The sequence below is a fragment of the Lissotriton helveticus genome, chromosome 2_2 (genome assembly GCF_964261635.1).
Source record: "Lissotriton helveticus chromosome 2_2, aLisHel1.1, whole genome shotgun sequence".
NCBI lineage: Eukaryota > Metazoa > Chordata > Amphibia > Caudata > Salamandridae > Lissotriton > Lissotriton helveticus.
This window is the reverse complement of record NC_136060.1, coordinates 486,094,556-486,119,321: the sequence shown is the minus strand read 5'-3', so window position 1 is coordinate 486,119,321 and position 24,766 is coordinate 486,094,556. Positions and strand designations below refer to the sequence as shown.

Below are 24,766 nucleotides of genomic sequence, written 5' to 3'. Positions count from 1 at the left end.
TAGCTATACCTTTGTCCTGTATTGTTTGCCTTTTGAGTAGTCATTTGTGTTCTACAGAGTCCAAAGCTGCTGAAAGCATCAGTAGAGTTCCAACAGCGACCCAATCAGAATCTACGTCATTCTTGACGTGGTCCCAGACATTGTCTGCTTGAATGCCTCTTCCTGGTCTAAAACCCTCCTATTGATCCCAGAGAATTTTATTTTTTCTAAACAGATTCAGAAACTGAATGAATCAGGTTTTTTCAAGCAGATTCCCCAGAAAAGATCCATTTGATTTAGGGCCATATGTATCAACATTCCGTTTTACGATTCCTAAATAGCGATTTTTAAGGAATAGCTATTTAGAAATCGCAAAATGGTATGTATGTAGAAATTAGCTTCTTTTTAGAGATTTCTTAAAATTCCTTAATTGCGATTAGCAAATTGCTAATCGCAATTAGGGAATAATTTCCCATTCATTTCTATGGGCCAGGAGGCCCATAGGAATGAAGGGGAAATTTGCGATTCGCAATTTGCTAATCGCAAATTGTGAATATTTTCAAGGGTGCAGGGGTGTCCCAAGGACACCCTGTTGCACCCCTGAAATCGGCATGGGTGCACATGTGGCGCACATACATGCCCTAAGGGCATGTATGTGCGTCACATGGCACTTAGAAAATTGAAAAGATATGCATTTTGAAAGGAATTCGCAATTTGCGTTTCTTTAAGGCCAATTTGCAAATTTTTTTGGCTTCTTACATTGCATTTAAGGAATCGCAAAATTTGCGATTCCTTAAATGCAATCGCAAGATAAGGAATCGCTATTTTGCGATTCCTTATTTTTAAAGCAGATTTGCTTGATGCATACCATTAGTCTAAATTGCATTCGCAAACGCCGAAATTCTGCGAATTTCGGCGTTTGCGAATTCAATTTGGCTTGATACATATGGCCCATAGTTCTGTAATTTGTTGGGTCATCTGGGTTCAAACTTTGCTTCTTGAAAATTGGTCTGATCTCAGACATTTTTAGTCCTCTGTGGAACCCTGCTGATGACAGGGAGGCATACATGATTGCTCGGGTGGTCTGGCCGCAGAGGTTGCTCTGTGAATGTTCTTAAATATATATTGCTTCATGGATTGCCAGGAAATCTAGACATATGTGATTACTCACTTCTTGCTCACCGGAAATGGCCCAAAAGTTGCACCCAACCTGCTGCACAGTTGTTTTCTCCATGAACTTCCCAGACCTCAGTGAGATAAGACGAAGATGTCAGAAGTTCAGAGAAATCATCTGTATGTGGGTGGCAGGGTTGGAATGGAATTCAAAAATATGCCCAGGCATGCTAAAAAAAAGTGGCCCACATTTGCATATTGCCTTTCCTCAAAACACTGCTTCGGCGAAATTTTATTTAAAAAAAGGGGGGGGGGAATACAAAAAAATGCTCAGGTTTGTTTACACTGGTGACTGAAAACAAGTGAGGCTACTTCTGCTCAGGCCCCCTGTCCCACTAGGTATGCATACATTAATGGGCCGGCTGTGCAAGAGAAAAAAAGTGACACCTCGGCCTGTTGCTAAATGTGAGGTAATGAGCGCCCATCTGCCTCCAGAAAGGACACTCAGACACCCACTGGGCCGCTGGCTGTATCTGAACAACAGCGACACTGCCCAAATCTGCCCCCAGACTGCTCCAAAAAGCAGCCCACAGTTGGAACTCGGCACCGGCTCCTCGGGCATTGCCGGAGTGCCGCGTTACCAATCCGACGCTGGTGGGTGGAGTCAATAAAGCGCAGCAGCAGGTAGATGGGAGATTACATGTGCGGTCGGGCCAGCTGGAGCAGGGGTGCTGGGGGTATCCTGGAAGAAGAAGTAAGACATACGTGGTAAGGGGTAATGAGATGCTGGCTGGGGAAGGACCATGACTGGTGCCTGAGGGCTCACTGGGGAGAAACTCATACCCAGAAGGATCTCAGGACATTGTTAAGTAGACCCATGCCAGGCAGAAAGATCAAGAGGTCAGAGGTCAAGAGGCCAGGGTGCTAGCTCAAGTAGAACTGAAAAGGTTGCACAGTGAAGAAGGGAATCTAAAGGCACAGCACTTTGCTCAATTGTAAAACTTTCAAAGGAAACTTTGAAACTACTTATCCCTGGGATTGTTGATCTGCTCTACAGGAGTGAGCTCTCCATGTCAATTCCAGGATCAATGTAAGACAGATGGGGAAAGGTAGCCTGAATTGAACTATTCTTTCCTGTTCCTCTCCTACAGGACTGATAGTGAATTCTGTGAATCCTGGTATCGTGAGGACGGAAGTGATGCGGAATTACTCCTGGATCCTGCGCCTTCTCTTTCACGCGATTGGTTTACTCTTCTTCAAGGTAGGCGGGGCTGTGGGCGTAGGTGCGCGACAATGGACAGGGGGACGGATTCATGTGTCAGTGGCTAATAATTACACTGCGTCTTGCAAAAAGAGCTCGCGCTCACCAGAGGTTCTACTCCTGACGTCAAGGCCGGACTGGCCATACCGGGCATCGGGCATTTCCCAGGGAGGCTGGAGGGGTTGGGGCCGGTTTTGGTTCTGGAGGCCAGTTTTGGTTCTGGGGGCTGGGTTTGTTATTGGGGGTAGTTTTGTTTCAGGGGGGCTGGTTTTGTTTCTGGGGGGCTGGGTTTGTTACTGGGGGCTAGTTTTGTTTTAGGGGGGCTGGTTTTATTTCTGGTGGGCTGGGTTTGTTATTGGGGGCTAGTTTTGTTTTAGGGGGGCTGGTTTTGTTTCTGGGGGTTGGGTTTGTTACTGGGGGTTAGTTTTGTTTCAGGGGGGCTGGTTTTGTTTCTGGGGCCCAGTTTTGTTTCTGGGGGGTGGGTTTGTTACTGGAGGCTAGTTTTGTTTCTAGGGGGTGGGTTTGTTACTGGGGGTTAGTTTTGTTTCAGGGGGGCTGGGTTTGTTTCTGGGGGCCGGTTTTGTTTCTGGGGGGCTGGGTTTGTTACTGGGGGCTAGTTTTGTTTCTGGGGGATGGTTTTGTGCCTGGGGCCTGGTTTGTTAGGCGAGGGAGGGTCGGTTTTGCAGCAGTGCTGCCATATCGGCCTCCTGTTACAAAATCAGGAGTGCGGTACAAAAGGGGGTGGTGATGGACGGAGCATCTGAATCAATCAAGCACTCACACCCAGTCAACAGATCTGGGTTTAATCCATCACCGTTCTTTAGCCCACTCAGCCACACCAGTTCAGACATGGCTATATGCAAATCAGTCTGACCCTGTGCCTCATGGGAACAGTCCAGCCCGAACTGCCAAGCCATGCCTTCCCTGGACCGGAATCAAGCTTCCGAGGACCGGTTTCTGGCATTACAGCCGTCTTCAGCCTGGCTTGCTTGAATCCAGTGGCAAAGTGAGCAAGGGACTCACGTCTGAGCATACCCTGCCACACTTATGGCGGCCAAAGCAGTACAAAAGGGGGTGGTGATGGACGGAGCATCTGAACCAATCAAACAGTCACACCCTGTCAAAAGATCTGGGTTTAATCCATCACCGTTCTTTAGCCCACTCTGCCACCCCAGTTCAGACATGGCTATATGCAAAATCAGGAGTGCAGCACAATCCACCCAGCACTCACCTTCGATCCAGCCTCCCTGTGCTTTGAAATATGTTATGGATTAAAAGCACCTGATGCAGCGTTCATTGTATATCCAGAAGTTTTCAGTAAAAGTGTCAACATATCTCTGGTGTTTACTCTTCCTGCTGGAGAGAGATGGAGTTTTGTCTAGTGACTATTTTGACTAATGGACAGTGTTAAGTGCACTAGTACCTCTTACTGATGGAATACATCCTTGCAGGGGAACTTACCACAGTAAAATACCTGGGGACATATTTACAAGCCCCTATCACCACCACAGCGTCACTTTTAGTGACGTTGTAATGGCGATAGGAGCTGCGCCTTATTTACAAAGCAGTGTTAAGCCACTAAAAGTGGCTTAATGCTGCCTTGTAAACTAGGCACCCTTTCATGCTACACTTAGCGTGAAATGGGTGTGCAATGGGGTGTTGTGATGGGTGTTCCACTGCAACTCCCATTGATTTTGACGGTGCCCCCAAATTAGAAGGGCAGCGTAGATAGGAGGCAGCGCCAAAAATAAGACCAGGGAAACCTGGTCTTAAACAGGCGAAACGTGGAGAGATGCTTTATTTATCGTTTTTTCTGTTTACATGTGTGCTGCCTTGAGCACACTTGGAAACAGCAAAATGCCAATGATTCTTTATGTGCTGGAAGGTCTCCCTTACTGCACATAAACAATAACTTTAATAAAATGCTGTTTTGCAACTTCTATGTGTGCTGCATTAAGCAGCACATATAGAAGTTACAAAACAGCTTTTAAAGATTGTTTATGTGCAGGAAGGGACACCATCCTGCACATAAACAATCTTCCCCTCATCACCAGCACTCTTGCACTATGGTGCAAGGCTGCCTGCGTTGTCGTTAGGCAGCTGAATATAGCGCCAGGACAGGGGGATGTTTAGAGAGGGTTCTTTAAGCCAAAAATGGTTTCAGTAATGGGTTCACATTATCCATTTTACTAAATGGTTACTACATGGTTACAAATATTTGGATCAAAGCCATACCAACTAGTAGCATAAGTTCTTGTATGAAAGAATTTGATAGAGTAACCAACAGCAGCATTCATCAATTCAGAACCCTATATATGTGTCTATAAAATTGTGGAAGGAATAGAAAAGTGGATATACAGCATGCAAATATTGGGGTGTAGTGGCCCTCTGAGTAAATGCTGTTGAGAAATGACAACCGGTTTAAATTCAGTGTCGGATTTTAATGCCGTCACTGATCCGGTGCCAGGCAAGCAAACTTTGTGTACTACTAACAATCTGATGCTGCACGTGCCAGCCTGCCAGGGGTCCTGCCTAATTATACTGGATAACTTCTCAGAATGCCAGCTGGTCAGGGTGATCAGTGTTCCTGAACCTGGTCAGTGTTGACAATTGTGACAGGAGACCAGGTCACTTCAGTACACCTCCAGTCAATACTGGCCAGTCTCCACAGCGCAGTCATGTCCAGTTCAAACCAGAAGCTCTGGGTGACACGGGCGCACGTCGGGTTGTATGCCATTACAACGCGGGGATTACAACGAAAGTCGTTACAACGACTTTCGCTGGAGGGCGCTGGATAGTGGAATAGTTTAATTTTCTATTCCAACTCCAGCCCACGTTGACAGTAGGGAAGGTGTTGTATAGAAAATGAAACTATTCCCTATCCAACAGCGCCCTCCAGCGAAAGTCGTTGTAACGACTTTCGATGTAATCCCCGCGTTGTAATGGCAGTGTGGGGTAATCCCCGCGTTGTTATGGCTGTTCTCCGCAAGTCGTTATAGTTTAAAACCAGACTCTTTGACAGACTCCGTCTGAGTCAGGCTACTGAGGCAATCCCCTCTCCTTTGTTCCCCCATTGACCAGTATGTCAATAATATATCTACTAGGGATACTCAAGTCTCTTAAAGAGGACCTGGTGAATCCTTTAACCCCTTCGCTGCTGGCCCGTTTTCGCCGTTGTGCGGTAAACAAACTAACAGGGCGGGGCCGTGACGAACCCCAGCCGTCATCCGCACTCGAGCACCGCGGAGCGTGACGGCTGGGGTTCGTCACCAGCATGCGAGGGGTTAAGTCAAAACATTTTGGGATTTTATTAGAATTTGGCGGATGTGGATCATCTGCCAAAGGTTAGCGGCTGTCTTGCCCACCCTATTGAGAGCGCATCCTGGCTGTACACTCTAAGTAGGGCCCATTTGAGGTGGATACAACCAGGGTAAAATCTGCACAACTGTTCCAGATAACTCTCAACCAATAGTGAGTGGGCAGCCATCTTTAATCCGTATTGAATGGTCATGAGGTTTGTCAACAATTGGTTCTGGCTTTAGACCCGCACATGGAACCGTGTAAGAACTCCTGCGTTTCTGGGATTTCAGAATTGAGGTCTAGTAGTTAACTAAAACATACAACTAGATTACACCAATCCACTCAATCCAGTACATTGTAAACTCCTGGTAGACAGATTGTGAATGGCCCAATGGGCATCCCGTGGGGGGCAGGTACACTCATTTTCCTGGTGAAAACTTTAAGGACAGTTCTTTACACTCAAATACCAAAGGTTGAACTGCAGGTAATTGTATCCAGGTAGGTTTAACGCAGTTTGGGAATATGAGACCATACTGAATGGAGAAGCTTGTTATGTAATGCAGGTTTGTAGGGCACACTGTCACCGGGGGGTGGAGGATGGGTATCCTGGCACCGAGGAGATGTGAGTCTCACCACACCTAGTGCCTAGTCAGACTACTCGAAAAGCCAGGCCTTGAGCTTCTTGCAGAAGGCAAGAATTGAGGAAGAGGCTCTTATGTGTAGAGTCAGGCCGTTCCATGCTTTAGAGTCGATGTAGGGGAAGTCTCGACCACTAGATCTGTTTTTCCGTATGTATAGGATGAGTGCAAGTAGGAGTCCGGACAAACAAAGGTGTCTGAAAGGTTTGTGAAAGCAGATTTGATTGTTGAGGTATGCTGGGCCAGTGTTAGTTATGTAGGTCCTTAAAAGTGTGGATGAGGAGTTTGAGTTTTGCTTGTTTGTGAATGGGGAGCCAGTGGGGCTCCTTCAGGTGTGGTGTGATGTGCGTGCAGTGTGGGAGGTTGTGAGTGATTCTTGCCACCGAGTTCTGAATGGTCTGCAGCCTTATGATGGTTTTTTGTTGACCGCAGCGGAGAGGAGAGGGTGTTACCATATTCCAGCTTGCTTGTGACAAGGGCATGCTTAACCGTTTTTGGGAAGCATGAGGCAGTGACGACATTGACTTGAGCAGTCATGTCGAGTTTGCGGTCAATGACAATTCTGAGTATCTTGGTGAGAGTGGGTGTTGCAGTGCTTAATTTGTAAAAACAAAAGAAGTGCCAGGGCCCAAGGAGGCCACTGTAGCTTCCACCACTTACAGGATCTGTAGAACATGTCAAATACTAGTATCAACACCACCTATTATCCCTCACACTCCTACAAAAGTGACAATTTGGACTATACCAGGGGAACTAACGCTAGGTGCATGGCTTAGGCACGCTGGTATTATAATTTTCAATTAATATTAGATTATTAAACACTCTGCTCCTTTGCCCTTTTAAAAATAGGCTGACAGTGCCACCATGTGGCTGGTTGTCAGTAATATGTGTTGTGTTAAGAAATAAGTGCTGGTGCCGAACATTAGAAAACACCAGTATAATTTAATCTCTGGAGTGTCGGAACTAGCTCTGTTGGCCATCAGGTGGAGTAAGATTTTTTTTAATTGTCCTGAAGAAGGTGGTGCGCACAGCAGGATCCACCGAAACGCGTCGACACATTTTTAATATTTGTATTATGAAATGTTTTTAACATATACATCCCGTATATTTGATTGAATAGTGAATATTGAAATATTGTTTGTATTGCACCAACTTTAAGGCAATTTGCTTTTGATATAGTAGATTATCTAAAAATCAGAAGCACAAGAGTTTGTGCATAGGCTGTGACTCTCTTTGTTTTTACCAATATAGAAATAAAACAATGAAAATATTTTTCTCTTTGGCAGCATAATTACTCCTTGTAGATTGTAAGTGCTTTTGTGGTGTCACTTTTAGCAAAAGGGTCAATAGTTCATTGGGTGCATGAAGTGAGTGGTGTACGGTCTATGAGTCCATAAAAACAGATCTTAGTGGATAAAGGCCAGTACCATACTGGTTGTCGAAAATTAATACATCCAAGGGAATCCTCTTGTTTTTCTTGATTTCTTACCCTGTTCCCTTGTGATTAAGGGTGACTCTCCCTCTTTTTTTCATTGGTTCTTGAACTTGATCTGGGTTCTGGACGTCTTGTCTGTGAGGGAGAGAATGATTTGTGCGTTGTCAGTGTAGTAGAGGACGTTGATATCATGAGAGCAAATTATGTTGGATAAAGGGATCTTGTATAAGTATGGGCGAATTTTGCGAATTCACGATTAGCGAATTTGCGAATTTGCATATTCGCGGATCTGCAAAATTCACGAATTTGCGGATTCGCGGATTTGCGAATTTTTTAAATGGGGGGTGTCCTCTTTGCGAGTTCAAGTGCCTCTTGTGTGTATAAATGGTCAGAGACCGATCAGAGCAGCAGATGAAGAGAAAGAAGCTCCTGATCACAGGAACAGCACAACGATTGCGCTCGTGAAAGTCAAGGATACAAAGGCCTCTATCCAGCATCACAGCTGATTTTCGACGGTAGATTTGGGAAGAAAGCACACCTGCCCAGCCTCGCCAACGCTCACTATTGTTTTTGGGCTGATAAATGCGTCACTGAATTTGAGCTTCAACTGTCCATCATAGTGGGTAAATGGCGGGAACACTGTGCATACCGCGAGTGTGTGGGCGGGGCCAAACGGGCGGGGTTTCCATGCGAGTTCACATGCCTCTAGTGTGTATAAAAGGTCAGAGACCGATCAGAGCCGCAGATAAAGAGAAGGAAGCTCCTGGTCACAGGAACAGCACGGCGATTGCGCTCGTAAAAGTCAAGGATACAAAGGCCTCTATCCAGCATCACAGCTGATTTTCGAAGGTAGATTTGGGAAGAAAGCAGACCTGCCCAGCCTCGACAACGCTCACTATTGTTTTTGGGCTGATAAATGCGTCACTGAATTTGAGCTTCAACTGTCCATCATAGTGGGTAAATGGCGGGAACACTGTGCATACCGCGAGTGTGTGGGCGGGGCCAAACGGGCAGGGTTTCCATGCGAGTTCACATGCCTCTAGTGTGTATAAAAGGTCAGAGACCGATCAGAGCAGCAGATAAGGAGAAGGAAGCTCCTGGTCACAGGAACAGCACGGCGATTGCGCTCGTAAAAGTCAAGGATACAAAGGCCTCTATCCAGCATCACAGCTGATTTTCGATGGTAGATTTGGGAAGAAAGCACACCTGCCCAGCCTCTACAACGCTCACGATTGTTTTTGGGCTGATGAATGCGTCACTGAATTTGAGCTTCAACTAGGGCACATGCTTTATTGATATCTGTAAGTGCTTCCTGTTGAGGTTTAATTTTTGTGACAGGACCATCGTGCCAGAATGAACCCTGCCCTTCATATCACCGATGTGCGCAGGGGTCCCTTGAGTGAGCTGTCCATCATCCTGTAACTATTTTAGGATGGCGCCGGCAAGCTGCCAGCGCCATCCTAAAATAGTTACTAAGTTAGCTTCAACAGGAAGCACTAATAGATAAAATAAAGCAGGTGCTCGAGCACCAGCTTTATTTTATCTATTAGTGCTTCCTGTTGAAGCTAACTTAGTAACTATTTTAGGATGGCGCTGGCAGCTTGCCGGCGCCATCCTAAAATAGTTACAACAACTTCAAGCTTGAAGGCTTGAACTTTTGCCCCCCGGATCCGCCGCTTGCAGATTTGCAGATTTTTGGTAAATTCGCGGGAGTTCGCGGATCGTGAAATTACCGAAAATCCGCAAAATCCGCGAGCGGAACGGATTTTGTGCTCATATTTAATCTTGTATGCACAGAAGAGCGTCGGGCTCAAAAAGGATCTTTGTGGGACTCCACAGAAGTGGTCGTGGGCATGCAAGGTGTACTGTGCCAGGCAGACTGACTAGGTTCTTCCAGTCAGTAAGGAGCAGATCCATCAAAATGCATGTCCTTGACTGCCAATGTCGAGCAGGTATTGGTGAGGATAGTCAAATGCTGTGGAGAGGTCCAGGAGGTTGAGAGCCACCGTGTGACCTCCATCCAGAGTCATGCAGATGTCATCTGTGGTGGTGATGAGGGCAGTTTTGGTACTGTGCCTGAGTCTGAAGCCAGACTGGGTGATGTTGAGAAGTTGGTGGTCAATGAGGCATTTAGCGAGGAATCTGTTGTTGATTTTTTCTGAAACTCTAGGCTGGGAATGATAGCAGAGATATCAGTCTGTAGTTGCCAAGCGTTGAAGGGTTCATGGGGGGTTTCTTCATCAGTGGGAGGACAGTTGCATTTCAAAGCATCTGGTCACAGATGAGGTGGCGGCGTTCAAAGCGGGTGCAAAAGCTTGCATACTTTGTAAATGTAACAAGTACGTCTCACAAATACCACTATTATATTTACGTGCAATATCAGCATTATGCAAGGTAGGGCAGGCCAGGGGTTTCATACTGCAGGCTCTTTGTAAATCACCTTTTGCGCATACAGTTCAGGTTAACTGTTGTTACAGGGAGATACATTGAAACTGTGGTGCATATTTATGATGAAATAAACACACAAGGCACCCTTTTCTTGGAGAAAATTGCTGCAGATTTATTTGCATACCGAAATATGCCAACATGGTGGGTTAACTTACGGGCGATCCAAGGGCAAGCAGCCCCTCTGCTGCCTGCCCATCTGATGAGCCAAACGGCATTGTGGCACTAGCCAATCCACGCTTACCAATTCTGGGGGGAGGGTTTACCCCTTCCCTCCTGTGGATGCGCCAGTCTACCCATCTACTCACACCCCTTGAAGGGGGAGGAGCATATCCAGGCAGCCCCCGGTTGCTCAGGTTTACAACCGCCCGTAGGACTAGCAGGTCGCCGTCGTTCCTCCGGGGTCCAACGCGAGGAACCCGTGGGGAAATTTGGCCTTTGCACCCTTGTTGTGGTCCCTTTCAGCCTCTGTACCTTTCAGCCTCTGGATCGCTCTGTAACTCCACCACAGCTCTGGGTGTGGCCACCGTCACAACCAGGACCCCCCACCAAGGTGGCATTCTTACCTACATCCCGCTGATCTATTTGTTGGCTTTTCCAATGCTTTTTCCCAATGCTGCTCAGCATCCGCAGAAAGAACAGCTTTTTGCCGATGTTGTGAACCATATGAAAAAAACATGGAAAAAGCACAGTGACTTAAATGAACATGCGTCATGGCACGTGCATGTATTTGCTTCATGAGGTTGGTGCTACGGTGGCCCATAGGGATGATATATGTGTATATGACAAGATCACAAGATCCTTGAGCGGTAAGTAAAAAATCAATTTAAATGTATGCAAAAAAGCATATTGCCAAAGGAATGGCCTGGCAATAAAAGGCAGATCGCGGACTTTTCAAAAAAGGTAAGAAGAAAGTTTCTTTATTTAAATACTTGCCCAGAGGGGGCAGAGAACCAACAACGAAGGAGAACTTTGGGGATAAGTGAATGCAGGGTGAAGCAAACAGGGCATGGCTAGTGTGGGGAGGCAGTGGCGGCCCTTGAGGTGAGGAAGGGGAATGGCATGCAAGCTGGGGGTCCAATGGAAGAGTAAGTTGGGGGATGAAGGAACAAACATGACAGAGGGGTACTTGATACGGGAAAGCAGCACACAAGGGAGAGAGCCATAGCGCTTGTTCCTTTAAGGAGTCTGGACACCCGACCCATCCCTGCAAGGCCTTCTACCAGTGGTAAGCAGGGACACTTCTCTTAACACTGTGCCTGTTCCCTTATGGAGTCTGGATACTTGATCCATCCATGCAAGGCCTTCATCGGGTGGTAGGTAGGGACACGCTTCTTAACGCTGGGCCTGTACCCTAAAGGAGTCTGATCACTTGACTCATCCCTGCTAGGTCTCCTATGGGTGGCAGCAGAGAACACACTTCTTAACACTGTGCCTGTTCCCTTACGGAGTCTGGATACTTGACCCATGCCTGCAAGGCATTCTATGGGTGGCAGCAAGGGACACGCTTCTTAATGCTGTGCCTGTTCCCTTCAGGAGTCTGGACACCCAACCCATCCCTTTCAGGCCTTCTACCAGTGGTAGGCAGGGACACGCCTCTTAACACTGTGCCTGTTCCCTAATGGAGTCTGGATACTTGATCCATCCCTGCAAGGCCTTCAATGGGTGGTAGGTAGGGACACGCTTCTTAACACTGTGCCTGTGCCCTAAAGGAGCCTGAACACTTGACTCATCCCTGCTAGGTCTCCTATGGGTGGCAGCAGAGGACACACTTCTTAACACTGTGCCTGTTCCCTTACGGAGTCTGGATACTTGACCCATCCGTGCAAGGCCTTCTATGGGTGGAAGCAAGGGACACGCTTCTTAATGCTGTGCCTGTTCCCTAACGGAGTCTGGATACTTGACCCATCCCTGCAAGGCCTTCTATGGGTGGAAGCAAGGGACACACTTCTTAACACTGTGCCTGTTCCCTTACGGAGTCTGGATAGTTGACCCATCCCTGCTAGGCCTTCTATGGGTGGCAGCAAGGGACACGCTTCTTAATGCTGTGCCTGTTCCCTTCAGGAGTCTGGACACCCGACCCATCCCTTTCAGGCCTTCTACCAGTGGTAGGCAGGGACACGCCTCTTAACACTGTGCCTGTCCCCTAACGGAGTCTGGATACTTGACCCATCCCTGCAAGGCCTTCTATGGGTGAAAGCAAGGGACACACTTCTTAACACTGTGCCTGTTTCCTTAAGCACTCTGGGCATCCAACCCATCCCTTTGAGGCCTTCAACGGGTGGCAGCAAAGGACACACTTCTTAACACTTTGCCTGTTCCCTTACGGAGTCTGGATACTTGACCCATCCCTGCAAGGTCATCTATGGGTGAAAGCAAGGGACACACTTCCTAACACTGTGCCTGTTCCCTTACGGAGTCTGGATACTTGACCCATCCCTGCAAGGCCTTCGATGGGTGAAAGCAAGGTACACACTTCTTAACACTGTGCCTGTTTCCTTAAGCACTCTAGGCATCCAACACTGGGGCCCTTTGAGGCCTTCAACGGGTGGCAGCAAAGAACACACTTCTTAACACTTTGCCTGTTCCCTTAAGGAATCTGGACACCGACCCATCCCTTTGAGGCCTTCTACCCGCGGCAGGCAGGGGCATGCCTCCTAACACTGTGCCTGTTCCCTTAAGGAATCTGAACACATGACCCATCCCTGCGAGGCCTTCTACAGGTGGTAGGTAGGGACACGCCTCTAAATACTGTGACTGTTCCCTTAAGGAGTCTGGTCACTTGACCCATCCCTGCGTGGCATTGTATGGGTGGCAGCAGGGGCACACCTCACAATACTGTTCTTGAACCTTTAAGAAGTCTGGACACCTGGGCTCTTTGTGAGGCCTTCTACAGGTGGTAGGCAGGGACACCCCTCCTAACGCTGTGCCTGTTCCCTTCAGGAGTCTGGACACCTAACCCATCTCTGCGAGGCCTTCTACGGGTGGTAGGTGGGAACACGCCTCCTAACACTGTGCCTGTTTCCTTAAGGAGTCTGGACACCTGACCCCCCCCTGAGAGCCCTTCGACAGCTGGTAGGTAGAAACACACATCCTAACACTGTTTTTGAAACTTTAAGGAGTCTGGGCACCTAACCCATCCCCGCAAGGCCTTTTAGGGGAGCCAGCCAGGGATACGCCTTCCAACACTATGCTTGAACCTTTAAGGAGTCTGTGCAAATGACTCACCCCAGTGAGGGTTTTTACTGGTGTCAAGCAGAGACTTGCTCCTTAATACTGTGCCTGTTTTCTTATGGAGTCTGGACACCTGACCCTTCCCTACGAGGCCTTCTATGGGTGCCAGCAAAGGACATGCTTCTTAACGTTGTGCCTGTTCCCTTAAGGAGTCTGGACACTTGACCCATTCCTGCGAGGCCTGTGTGACAACAAGGGAAACACCTCCCAACACTGTTCTTGACCCTTTATGAAGTCTGGACACCTGATCTCTGCAAGGCCATCTACAGGTGGTAGACAGGGTCAGCCTCCTAACACTGTGCCTGTTCCCTTCAGGAATCTGGACACCTAACCCATCCCGCGAGGCCTTCTACTGGTGGTAGGTATGGACACGCCCCCTAACACTGTGCCTGTTCCCTTCAGGAGTCTGGACACCTAACCCATCCCCGCGAGGCCTTCTACTGGTGGTAGGTATGGACACGCCTCCTAACACTGTGCCTGTTTCGTTAAGGAGTCTGGACACCTGACCCATCCCTGCGAGGCCTTCTACGGGTGGCAGCCAGGGACACGCCCCCTAACAAGCTTACATTTACCTTTGAACTTTGACCTGCAGTGGAGGTGTAACCTCACACGTGACGCCCTGAGCTCTGGGCTCCGCTGATGCGTCCATCGCTGTGGACTTTGCGCGCCCGTGCCTTGGAAAGAAGCCGAGGACATGGTCACCCCACGCTGCACTTTACACTTTACTGTTGTTGTGTACACGTCACGTCTGACGTGTTCATGCCGCGCCAAAAACAGCTCTGTTGAACACTGATCTATCTATATTTCTGCTCAAATAGGTATATTACACACGCGGATCCATTGCAGATTTTCACCAAAGTGCAAATATATCACGCTAAAGCCCCTGCATCTTTGCACTTATTTTTCTACAAATTAACTGGTGGCAAATTTTATTTTTCCACTGATCGGACAGTGAAAATATTTGTAGTTTATATGCCACGTGCAGAGCAATCCACGTGATCTGTGCTGTCCCTATCATTTGGAATAACAGTGAATTGGATTTTGTTTACTCAGGATGCATATAATGAATTTCTTCAACTATGCACTACTTGGCAAGAAAAACTCACTGAATTATCTTAACTAATTCCACGATTGAACATTAGACAAGCTAAAAAAAAAAAGTTAAAGCTTTTAAATGGTTAAAGCTGGTGACTTTACCTCTGCTGATTGCAATGTAAATTCTGTCACTTCAATTACTTTTAGACTGTCCATGCTTTCTAAAACCTTGGGCACAATCAAAAAACACATGAGCAGTGAAACACCAGCTGCTGGATCCCCACTCCTGTTCCCAACTGACTGAACTCAGCCCCCAACACCAAAACCTTGATCCGCCATGTCTGTCCCCAACTGTGGGGCATATTTAGAAGCCCTGTGCGCTGCCGGTACATCACTTTTCATGTGTTTGTATTTATATAGCGCGCTTCCACCCAGAGGTCTTGCAGCGCTGTATTCATACCACTGTGGAACCCCTCCTGGCTTTCCTGTGAAATGTCCACTTCTGTGCACCCCCAGGGTGAAGCCAGGCATCCTTAGCGTTGTGGGGGCCGTTGTGGAGATTAAGCAAGCTATTGCCCAGAGTCACAGAGTGGGGCCCGTGATTAGAATAGGCACCGAGGCGAGAATTATCAGGTCCGTGGAATTTTGAGCCCAAGATCCGCCGAGGCGGGAATTGAACCCTGGTCCCGGACCAGACCTCTGCATCAGGGTCTGCCGCTCTAACCATTGAGCCACGCTTCTCTTCATGATATTCCGGTGGCGCGCAGGGCTTACCCATAGCTGCAAGGCCACGTACAGCCACTTTGCAAGGCTTTTCATGGACGTGTAGATGTGGAGTGAGGCAAGGCAGCTCAAGCCGCTCCCTTGCCTTGCTCTGCGTGAATGAGGCGTTACACGGGTGTTTTAGTGGGTGTTCACATGCAACACCCATGGAATTTAACACTGCCCCAGATTAACAGCTTCTTGTAAATCAGGGCATCGCCAAAACCTAGAGCCGACGTAACAGGGGTAAATGTTTAGATTTCGCCTTTTTTTTCCTCTTTCTACATGTGCTGCATTCTACAGGGCACACGGAACGAGGAAAATGCCTCTCGCGATTATTGTTGTGCAGGAAGGTGCCTCTTTCTGCACAAAAGCAATTGTGTCAACACCACAGAGAGCCTGCATTGGCGCATGGCTGCTGATTGTGCACTGGCACTGGCTGAAAGGACAGGAATGCACTGTATATTGTAAATGCGGTGCATACCAGTCCTTTCGAAGTGGCGTACAGGAGCACAGCAAGAAGCTTTGTGGTGCTGCCCTGTGCCAGTTCTTTGTAAATATGCTCCCAGTGTACTCACTGCCCCTCACACCAACCTCTGGATCCACGGTGATTATTTCTGAGTGAACTCCCTCCACGAACACCAAATTCTGGATCCAAAGCGACTGTTCCAACTGTAAATGTAAATGTAAATGTCATGGTGCTTATAGAGCGCACTGTCACCAGACGGTCACCTTGCGGTGTCGCCTATTCGGCTTCCTGGTGCTGATACTCATACCGCTGTGGAACCCCTCCTGGCTTTCCCTGTGAAGTGTACACTCCTGAGCACCCCCAGGGTGAAGCCAGGCATCCTTAGCGCTGTTGGGGCCGGTGTGGAGGCTAAGCAAGTTATTGCCCAGAGTTGCAGCGTGGGGCCCTTGATTAGAGTAGGCACCGAGGCGAGAATTAACAGGCCCGAGGAAATTGAGCCCGAGACCCGCCGAGGTGGGAATCGAACCCTGGTCCCTGGCCAGAACTGTGCATCAGGGTCTGCCGCTCTAACCATTGATTCAGAAAAGGGTGTGGTGATGAACAGAGTGTCTGAATTAAGCAGACCACTCTTACCCAGTCCAAAGATCAGGGCTTGATCCATAACCGTTTTTTAGCTCACTGCACCATCCCAGCTCAGAACCTGGCTACATGCAAATTAGTCTGTTCCTGTCCCAGTGCATGATGGGAACAGGGCAAACCAAACTACCAAGCCAATTCTTATACTGGGAAGGAAACAAGCTTCCGGGGACCGGTTTCTGGCATTTCAGCCGTCGTCGGCCCGGCTTGCTTGAATCCTGATGGTGCAATGAGCAAGGGACTCACATCTGAGTATACCCTTCCACGCTCTAACCATTGAGTCACACTCCTCCACCAACTGTATGAACTCACTCCTCTGAAAACCAGCTACTTTATCCACAGTGACTGTTCCTAATTGATTCAACTAACTTCCTGAACACCAACCTTTGAATCCATTGTGACTGTTCCCAAATGAGTGATCTCACTCATCCCAACACAAACTTCTGGATCCACAGTGATGAATTCCAACTAAATGAACTCACTCCACGAACACCAACTTCTGGATCCACATTGACTGTTCCCAACTAAGGGCCATATTCACAAGAACGTGCGATAACTATCGCCATAGTAATTTAGCGGCAGAAAATGTAACACTGCCTAACCTGATTCACATCGCCAAGTTGGCGGGGTATTTTTAAGCATGGCGATAGTAAGAGGGAATGGGGTGTCAAAACCGACGTACTAATCATCGCGATGGCGCATTGAAATCCTGCGTTAGCAGGGGATATGTTGTGAATGGCCGATAATCAGCTGCAAAGTCCCATCATCACTACTTTTAGCTTCCAGCCCAACACTGCCCCTGCTGGAAGCCAGGTGTCACTCTGAGACTGGTAGCATGGGGACCGCAGCAATCAGCTTCCTCAAAGTCTGACCATTTGTTTTAATCAAGAACACTGTCATTTTAGTGGTACTAACTTAGGCAGACACCGTCCCTCTGGAATACCTGCATCTTAAAAGGCTCCTGGCAGTGTTCCCGTCCATGCTGCAGGTTGTCATCCTGCTTAACACCAGCAAAAGGCAGGTGTAAAATCCCAGGTGCTACCGCGGGTTATCCCCTGCTTTTGCTTCGCTTCGCAGATCTGGTAGTTCGTTGTGAATGTGGTGTTGTGGTTTTCTCATGTGTTGTTGCATGGGAACGCCTACTCTGCATCTCATTAGTGTACGTTGGTGGTGTCCACCGTGGAGATAAATTTGGGGGCAGTTATCACGGGAATACTGGTGTTGTCTGCAGTTTGCACCAGCTTGTGAATGGGGTGTTAATTCTATCACCTCATTTGGGGGCATATTAGCAACAACCTTGTTAAAATTATCGCTGTTTTAGCGGCAGGAAACTGCAGCTACAACAGCGATAATAGGCTTGCTAATATGCGTTATAGAATTCCAATAGAAGCCCAGGTTAGATGTGCAGGACATCTAACCTGGGCTCCTATTGGAATTGTATAACGCATATTAGCAAGCCCATTATCGCCATTTTAGCGGCAGTTTCCTGCCACTAAAACGGCAATACTTTTAACAAGGTTCTTGCTAATATGCCCCAAAATGCGTTAAAGTGAGGATAATTTGGAGATGAATCCTTGTGAATATGTCCCTAAGTGTACTTATTTCCTCGAACACCATCTTCTGGATCTACACTGACGGTTTCCAACTGGGGCAACTCACTCCCTGAATACCAATTTGTGGATCCACAGTACCTTTTCCCAAGTGACTGAACTCACTCCCTCAAACACCAAATTCTGAATCCACAGTGACTTTTCCCAAGTGAGAGAACTCACTCACCTGAAGATCTTACGGAGTCTCAGGGAAAGGGGCCTCATTACCCCCTCTCCATAATTCGTACATTGAACCCACGTGATGGGATCCTTAGGGTCTTAGAAAAGCCGGAAGAAGGAGGCTGCATGGCTACCTCCTAACCCCCCCCCCCCCAAAAAAGAAATTAGCGACCCTATAAGCCCTAGTCCAACCTGGTGGGCTTATTTTTTTAAAAAAAAAGTGTAATTCCTTATTTTGCCTTCTAGGTCTGAGGGTGGGCAGGGTATCCCTACAGTGCCCTCTATGGGCCCTATTTATGAAAACTGTTGCATCGATGTGTGAAAACTACAATGCAACAGTTTTTACCACGCCCTCCTTGCAAAATGTTGGATGCATGATATATTTATTGTATGATGCATCATGTTGCAAGGAATGACAGATACGTTAGTATTACTGACACTTCTGTCGACACAAAACTGACGCATTGCTGTGGTTGTGTTGGAAGCATGACACAACTCCAGCAATGCAGGGAGAGGGATATGATTATAGCAATGCGTCGCCCTTACGCCTGCTATCAGGCAGGCGTAAGGATTTGGCGCAGTGGCATCCCAGAAGTGGTGCAGTGAAATTTGATAGATTTCACTGCGCCACTTCTACAAGCCTGTCTTGTATCAGAATGCCCACCTTCCATATATTATACCTAACGCAGGTATAATGTGGCGCAGGGATTTACATGGTGGTGCATCTGCCATGATGCCTCACCTTGTAAATATGGTGCAACATGGTGCATTGTTGATGCCGCCACTGCTCCACGAAAAGTGATGCAACTGCGGTGCAAAAGTGTCACAAGGAGCTCATAAATAAGTCCCTATATTTTTTATTGTTTTACAGAACCGAGGACTGAGTCTTCAAGTCCTAAAACTGCTGCCTCCACCTCTTTCTTGATACAGTGGCAACCAACAGATCTTATCTTTAGATCCGTTGGATCTGCTGAGGATCCGCATCCCTATATATGCACAAAAATGTAACCTTCATTTCTCAAAGACTACTGAATGGATTTACACCATATCACAAAAAAGCACACGGTCTGGACCAAGATCGAGCTTTCTGCCAAATTTGTTGTGAGTCCATTCAGCAATTTTTGCAGTATTGCTGTTCAATTTTCCTATGAAAAATTGCATGAGGAAAACAAGTTTTGGGCCCCCACCTTTTTCTTTTTTTTAAAATTTTTTATTTTGTAATATGCAAGTGAATCGGAAAGGGGGAGGGGAAATAGAGCAAGATGAGAAGAAAGAGGAAAGGAAAAACAGGCGACACATCACCACAAATCCCCACACAGGGGGAGCAAAAAATTCGGGGAGGTAAGCATTCGCAAAGGGGGGGGCAGTAGAACTCCAAGTCCACCACATGATGTCAGCGGCCAGGCAAAGCAACAAGGTTCGGGCCAGAAGGCCGCCCAGCACAGCGTTCAGATCAGTCCCGGCGCCCCAGCCGTGGATGCAGTGGTCGTGATTAATAAAGGCAGCCCCAACCTCAGCCGAGGTCCAATGACCAACCCCAGAGCCAGGCAAGTCATAACAGGAGAATGAACCCAAAATTAACTACCCCAACTACCCCCCCTCCCACAACCACCCCTCACACCCTCCCCCCCAGTGGTGGCGACAGTCAAGCACACAGATCAACACAGCGACTCCCGCAACGCACGGGAGACCACCCTCAAGTGCTCAAATTTGAAAGAGATGGAGGGACCTCAGCGCTGATGGGCAGACCGCCGAAGGCAGGCCTCGGGACAGAAATCTCACAAGTGGGCCCCAATTGCACATAAAATTCTGAAAGTTCCCCCGGAATATGTCAGATAGACGTTCCATGCTCAACAAACGCCATAACCGGGCATGCCACAGGGAAACAGCCGGGGCAGATGGGGACTTCCAAGCAGCCGCCAAAGTCATCTTAGCCGCACCCAAACACAACCACATGACACGTTTATCTGCCCTAGTTTGGTGTTCAAGCATCGGATCTCTTAGGCCCAATAGGACAAAGGCCATGGAATCAGGAATCGGATAGCCCAGAATATCCTTCAAATGGGAGAGGATCTCGGCCCAGAACGGCCGAATGGTGGGACAATCCCACCAAATATGGCTAAAGTCTCCCAGCATCCCACAACCCCGCCAGCATCTATCTGAGGTAGTTGGAAATATGCGGTGTAGTTTAGACGGATATAAGTACCAGTCAAAGATGAGTTTCATGTGGGCCTCCCTAAGGTCAGTTGAGTGGTTATGTGCCGTTACATCCCGCCATAATCCCTGCCACTCGGTGACGGAGATGTCCCTCCCCAGGGCGGACTCCCAGTGTTCCTGTTAGCGCGGCCGCGGGGACACAGTAGTATCCAAGAGTAATCTATACAGAAAAGAGATCGCCCCTCTCATGGTGGAAGTGCAGAGAAGAAAGGACTCAAATTTCGTCAGAGGTCTGGTGGCGGCGTCCATAACTGCAGGCGACGTCGCCCAATGCAGGAGCTGGAGATGCCTATAGCGCTCCGTAGGTAGAACCCCATAGTCCCTCATACAGTTGTGGAAAGTGAGGGGAGCGGTGCCATGGAATAGGTGGGTGAGGGCTCTGCAGCCACCTCCCTCCAAGTCTCAAACGGACCCTTCGACAGAGCAGGGGGGAAGGCTGGGTTAAAATGGATGGGGGTGAATGGTGATGGGAATGTGGTCCAACGGTCATCGCCGCTTATCGTATCCCAAACCTTCAAAACCGTGCTCGTGGGGGTGCTAATGTACGCATTTCTTGGTCGGTCCATCTTGGGCTTCCAGGCCAAATCCCAGATGGAGTGACCCGCGACACTTCGGTCCATATGGAGCCAATGTTTCTCCGAAAGCTGTTGGGACCACTCCACCAAAATTCTCAATTGGGCAGCTTTGTAATACAGATGCATATCTGGAAAGCCCACTCCACGCTCCAATCGCGGGCGTCGAAGAACCACAAACGGAAGTCGCGCTCGGCCACCCTGCCAAACAAATTTCAGCATCATGGACTTCAGTCGGCGAAAGAAGTCCAGCCCTATCGGGATGGGTAACGCCTGAAACAGATATAAGAGCTTGGGAAGGAGAACCATCTTGAGTGCAGGGATCCTGCCCAGCCACGAAATAAATTTGGGCTTCCATCGCTCCAGTTCAGCCCGAGTCGAGGACAGGATGGATGGGAAGTTAGCTTGGAACAGGGCACCTATGGTGGGAGTCAGCCGCACTCCCAGATAGATCAAGGATGAAGACGCCCATGGAAGCGGGGTAAGCGACCGGATCCGCTGTGCCTCCTCCGGTGACAGGGTCAAGTTCAAGAGGTAGGACTTATCAAGATTAACCCGAAATCCTGCAACACCCTCATAGGCGGAGAGTACCGAGTGAACAAAGGGGAGTGACAACGCTGGGTCACGAACGGACAACAAGATATCGTCGGCAAAGAGCGAGATCTTATGCTGCTCTCCTGCAAAAGGAAGCCCCAGAATCCGCTCGTTCTCCCGCACCGCCAACGCCAACGGCTCTATGCTAAGAGCGAAGAGGAGAGGCGAGAGGGGACATCCCTGGCGAGTCCCCCTGGAGTGGCGGAAGCTTCCGGATCTATGGCCGTTGACCAACACTCGGGAAGTAGGGCTACTGTAGTTAGCTTCGATCATTCGCACGAAGCGGGGCGAAAACCCAAAGGCCACCAGAGTCTTGTGTAAAAACCCCCAATCGACACGATCGAAGGCCTTCTCCGCGTCAAGTCCGATCAATACCGCAGGCACGCGGAACCGCTCCGCTTTTTCAATGAGGTGGACAACGCGGCGCAGATTATCGTGAGTCTGTCTACCCTTAATGAACCCAGATTGATCAGGGTGGATCAGGGCAGGCATCAGGTCCTGCAGTCTGCCCGCCAAGATGGAGGAATACAATTTAGCGTCAAGATTGAGAAGCGCTATTGGGCGATAAGATGTACAAGAAGTGGGATCTTTCCCTGGCTTGGGGATGACAGTAATCAACGCCTCGGCCATAGAGTCCGCGGTCCGACCATCAGTCGCCATGGCATTGAAGAGAGAGACTAAATAGTCGCAAACGTCAGCCGCGAACGTCTTGTAGAAAAGGGCCGTGTAGCCGTCAGGCCCAGGGGCCTTGTGCAGCTTCAGACCTTTGATGGCATCTAGTACCTCCTCTCGCGTGAAGGGGGAGGACAGCAAGTCGTTCCACTCCGTAGAGACTTTCGGAAGAGGCAAACCCTCCAGAAACTCGGATTGAGCCTCCGAATCGAGAGTATCACCCGCGTAAAGTTCCGAGTAGAAGCGCCCAAAGACGGCCGCCTTGTCCGCGTCCCTATGTTGAACAGAGCCCGCGCGGTCACGTATACCCCCTATATAATCACGCTCGCGTTTGTCACGAAGTTGCCGTGCCAGATGGCGCCCAATTTTGTTGCCTTGGGAGTAGGAGGCACGTCGCAGACGCAAAAGAGTAAACTCCGCCCTGTTGTTATAATGGGCCCTCAGCTTCCCTCGCACCGCCGTCAGGGGGCGCAGAGTCACCCTGGAAGGGTTCGCCTTATGGGCCTGTTCCAGGGTGGCAAGTTCCGATTCGAGGGCCTCCCGCTCCTCGCGTCTCAGCTTGTTCAGGTTCGCGTTAAGAGCAAGGCACGTGCCCCTCAAGGAGGCCTTGCACGCGTCCCACGTGTTATATACCGAGGTATCCGAAGGAGGATTGAGGAGAAAGAATTCGCCAATAGCCTTGCGCAGGGCCTTACAAGACAGCTCGTCTCTGACAAGAGCGGCCGGAAAGTACCACTTACGCCAACCGTCCCCCCCAGCGGTCCAATGTAGCCCCAGAACCACCAGGCTATGGTCGGACACTGAGAGTGGGAAGACAGCAGACAGTCGTATATCCCCCCGAAGAGCCTGACTAACCAAGATATAGTCAATGCGGGAGTACGAGCGATGAACGCTAGAAAAGAAGGTGTAGTCCCGAGCCTGCGTATGAATAAAGCGCCAGCTGTCTATGAGCCCCAAATCACTCACCTGGCGTTTAGTTCCTTCCGTGAAAACGCCAGTGTCCGCTCTACGCGCACCAGAGCTATCCCAGTCCCTGTCCCACACCATATTGAAGTCACCCAGCAAAAACAAATGCCCCTCCACAAAGTCCCCAACCTTGTCCAGCAAACCTTGCAAAAAGCCATTCTGGCCTGTATTTGGGGCATACAGCACTGCAAAAGTACAGAGGCGGCCATGTAACATCCCCTTCACCATAAGCCAGCGGCCCTCCCTATCAGCACTCACCCCCACAGGTTGAAAATGTAGGGAAGCCCGGAAGAGAAGGGCCACCCCTCTATGCTTCGTGGTCGCAGAAGCCCTATAGATAAGAGGGAACTGTCTATGACGAAGTCTCAGTTCGTCCCTCCTAGCTAAGTGGGTCTCTTGGAGAGCAACCACATCCAAATGATGGTCCAAAATGTACTTCCAAAGCTTCTGTCGCTTTTGCGGGGAGTTAAGGCCTTTGACATTCCAAGTGCCTACGCTAACAGGCATGATGGTAAATTGAAATCCCACGCCATGCACACTCTAGAAAGTCACTCAGCCCAGACAACCCTTCGCCACACTGTGGAGCCCAAGACCATCGAGGACAATCAAGCAAGGGGAACCGGGGGCAAGACTCCAGCCCTAACCACAGGAAGGGGGCCGCCCGTCTACTCCTCGAACCACTCAGGACGGACATTCCTCCAAGAAGAATAAGAGCTGAGGGAGACATCAGGCAGATCAAAACAAGAGCTACGGGAGCAAACACCGTCGAAGTCACCATCATCATACATTCAACACTCAAGGTCGCCACCACCACCCCCCCCAACCCCCCTCTCAACCCAAAGCGCACTGCCATTATAACTACTTGCAGAGCACCAACCAACCCGCCCCCCGGAAACAACCCCCACACAAAAAACAGAGAGCACCAGGCCCATAACATGAAACGAAGGTTCGGCAGTTCCAATGGGCCACAAGGCACAGGGTCCACATCAGACTGGTATCGGGGTGGGGGCTCCAGAACGAGGGCCCCCAGGGCCAAGGCCCGGGGTGTCTTCTCCAAAAGTACCATAGTACCCCAGGGCAGGGACAGAGGCGCTCCGGCGCCCGAACATCAAAGAAGGCAGGGGTCACGCCGCACCAGAGGACCGCTGAGAGTCCGCAAGAGTGGCCGAGGCCACCGACTCCACCGCCGCTCCCCTCTCCAGGAGGCTAACAGAGTGATCCGGTCTCAGCCGTTCCGGGGAAGCTCCAACTCGGTGCCAGGATGAAGAGCGGCGTCGGCGCCGCGAAGAGGAGGACTGTGTCGCCTGCGAAGCCGAATCTTCCTCCAGACCCAACAGGTCCCTGGCGGCTTTCAGAGAGCGGAGCTGCACCAACCTGTTCTGCCAGCGGAAGATAATCCTAAAAGGGTGCCCCCAGGAGTAGGAGACGCCCTGTTCCCTCAAATAGGCAGTCACAGGCCGGAAGTCCCTCCGCTTTTGCAGTGTGGATGCCGCCAAGTCCTGGAAGAGCTGAGGCTGATGGTCTCGGAAGCTTAGGGAACCGAGAGCCCTGGCATTCCGGAGGATGCGTTCTTTAATCTGAAAGTCGTGGACACACGCAAGAATGTCCGGGGGGGGCCGCCCCGCCTGGGTAGGCCAACTCTGTGCACTCGATCCAACTTAATTTCCCG

The 24,766-nt window shown here is 49.3% G+C and overlaps 1 protein-coding gene across 1 annotated transcript in view; it reads left to right on the top strand.

Annotated features, from left to right (window-relative positions):
- Nucleotides 1–24,766, top strand: part of LOC144821558 (retinol dehydrogenase 12-like) — a 149,365-nt gene that overhangs the window by 102,066 nt on the left and 22,533 nt on the right. The window contains exon 5 of the mRNA XM_078678744.1: nucleotides 2,244–2,353. Coding sequence (XP_078534870.1) covers nucleotides 2,244–2,353 — 110 coding nt within the window. The remainder of the gene's footprint in view (nucleotides 1–2,243; nucleotides 2,354–24,766) is intronic.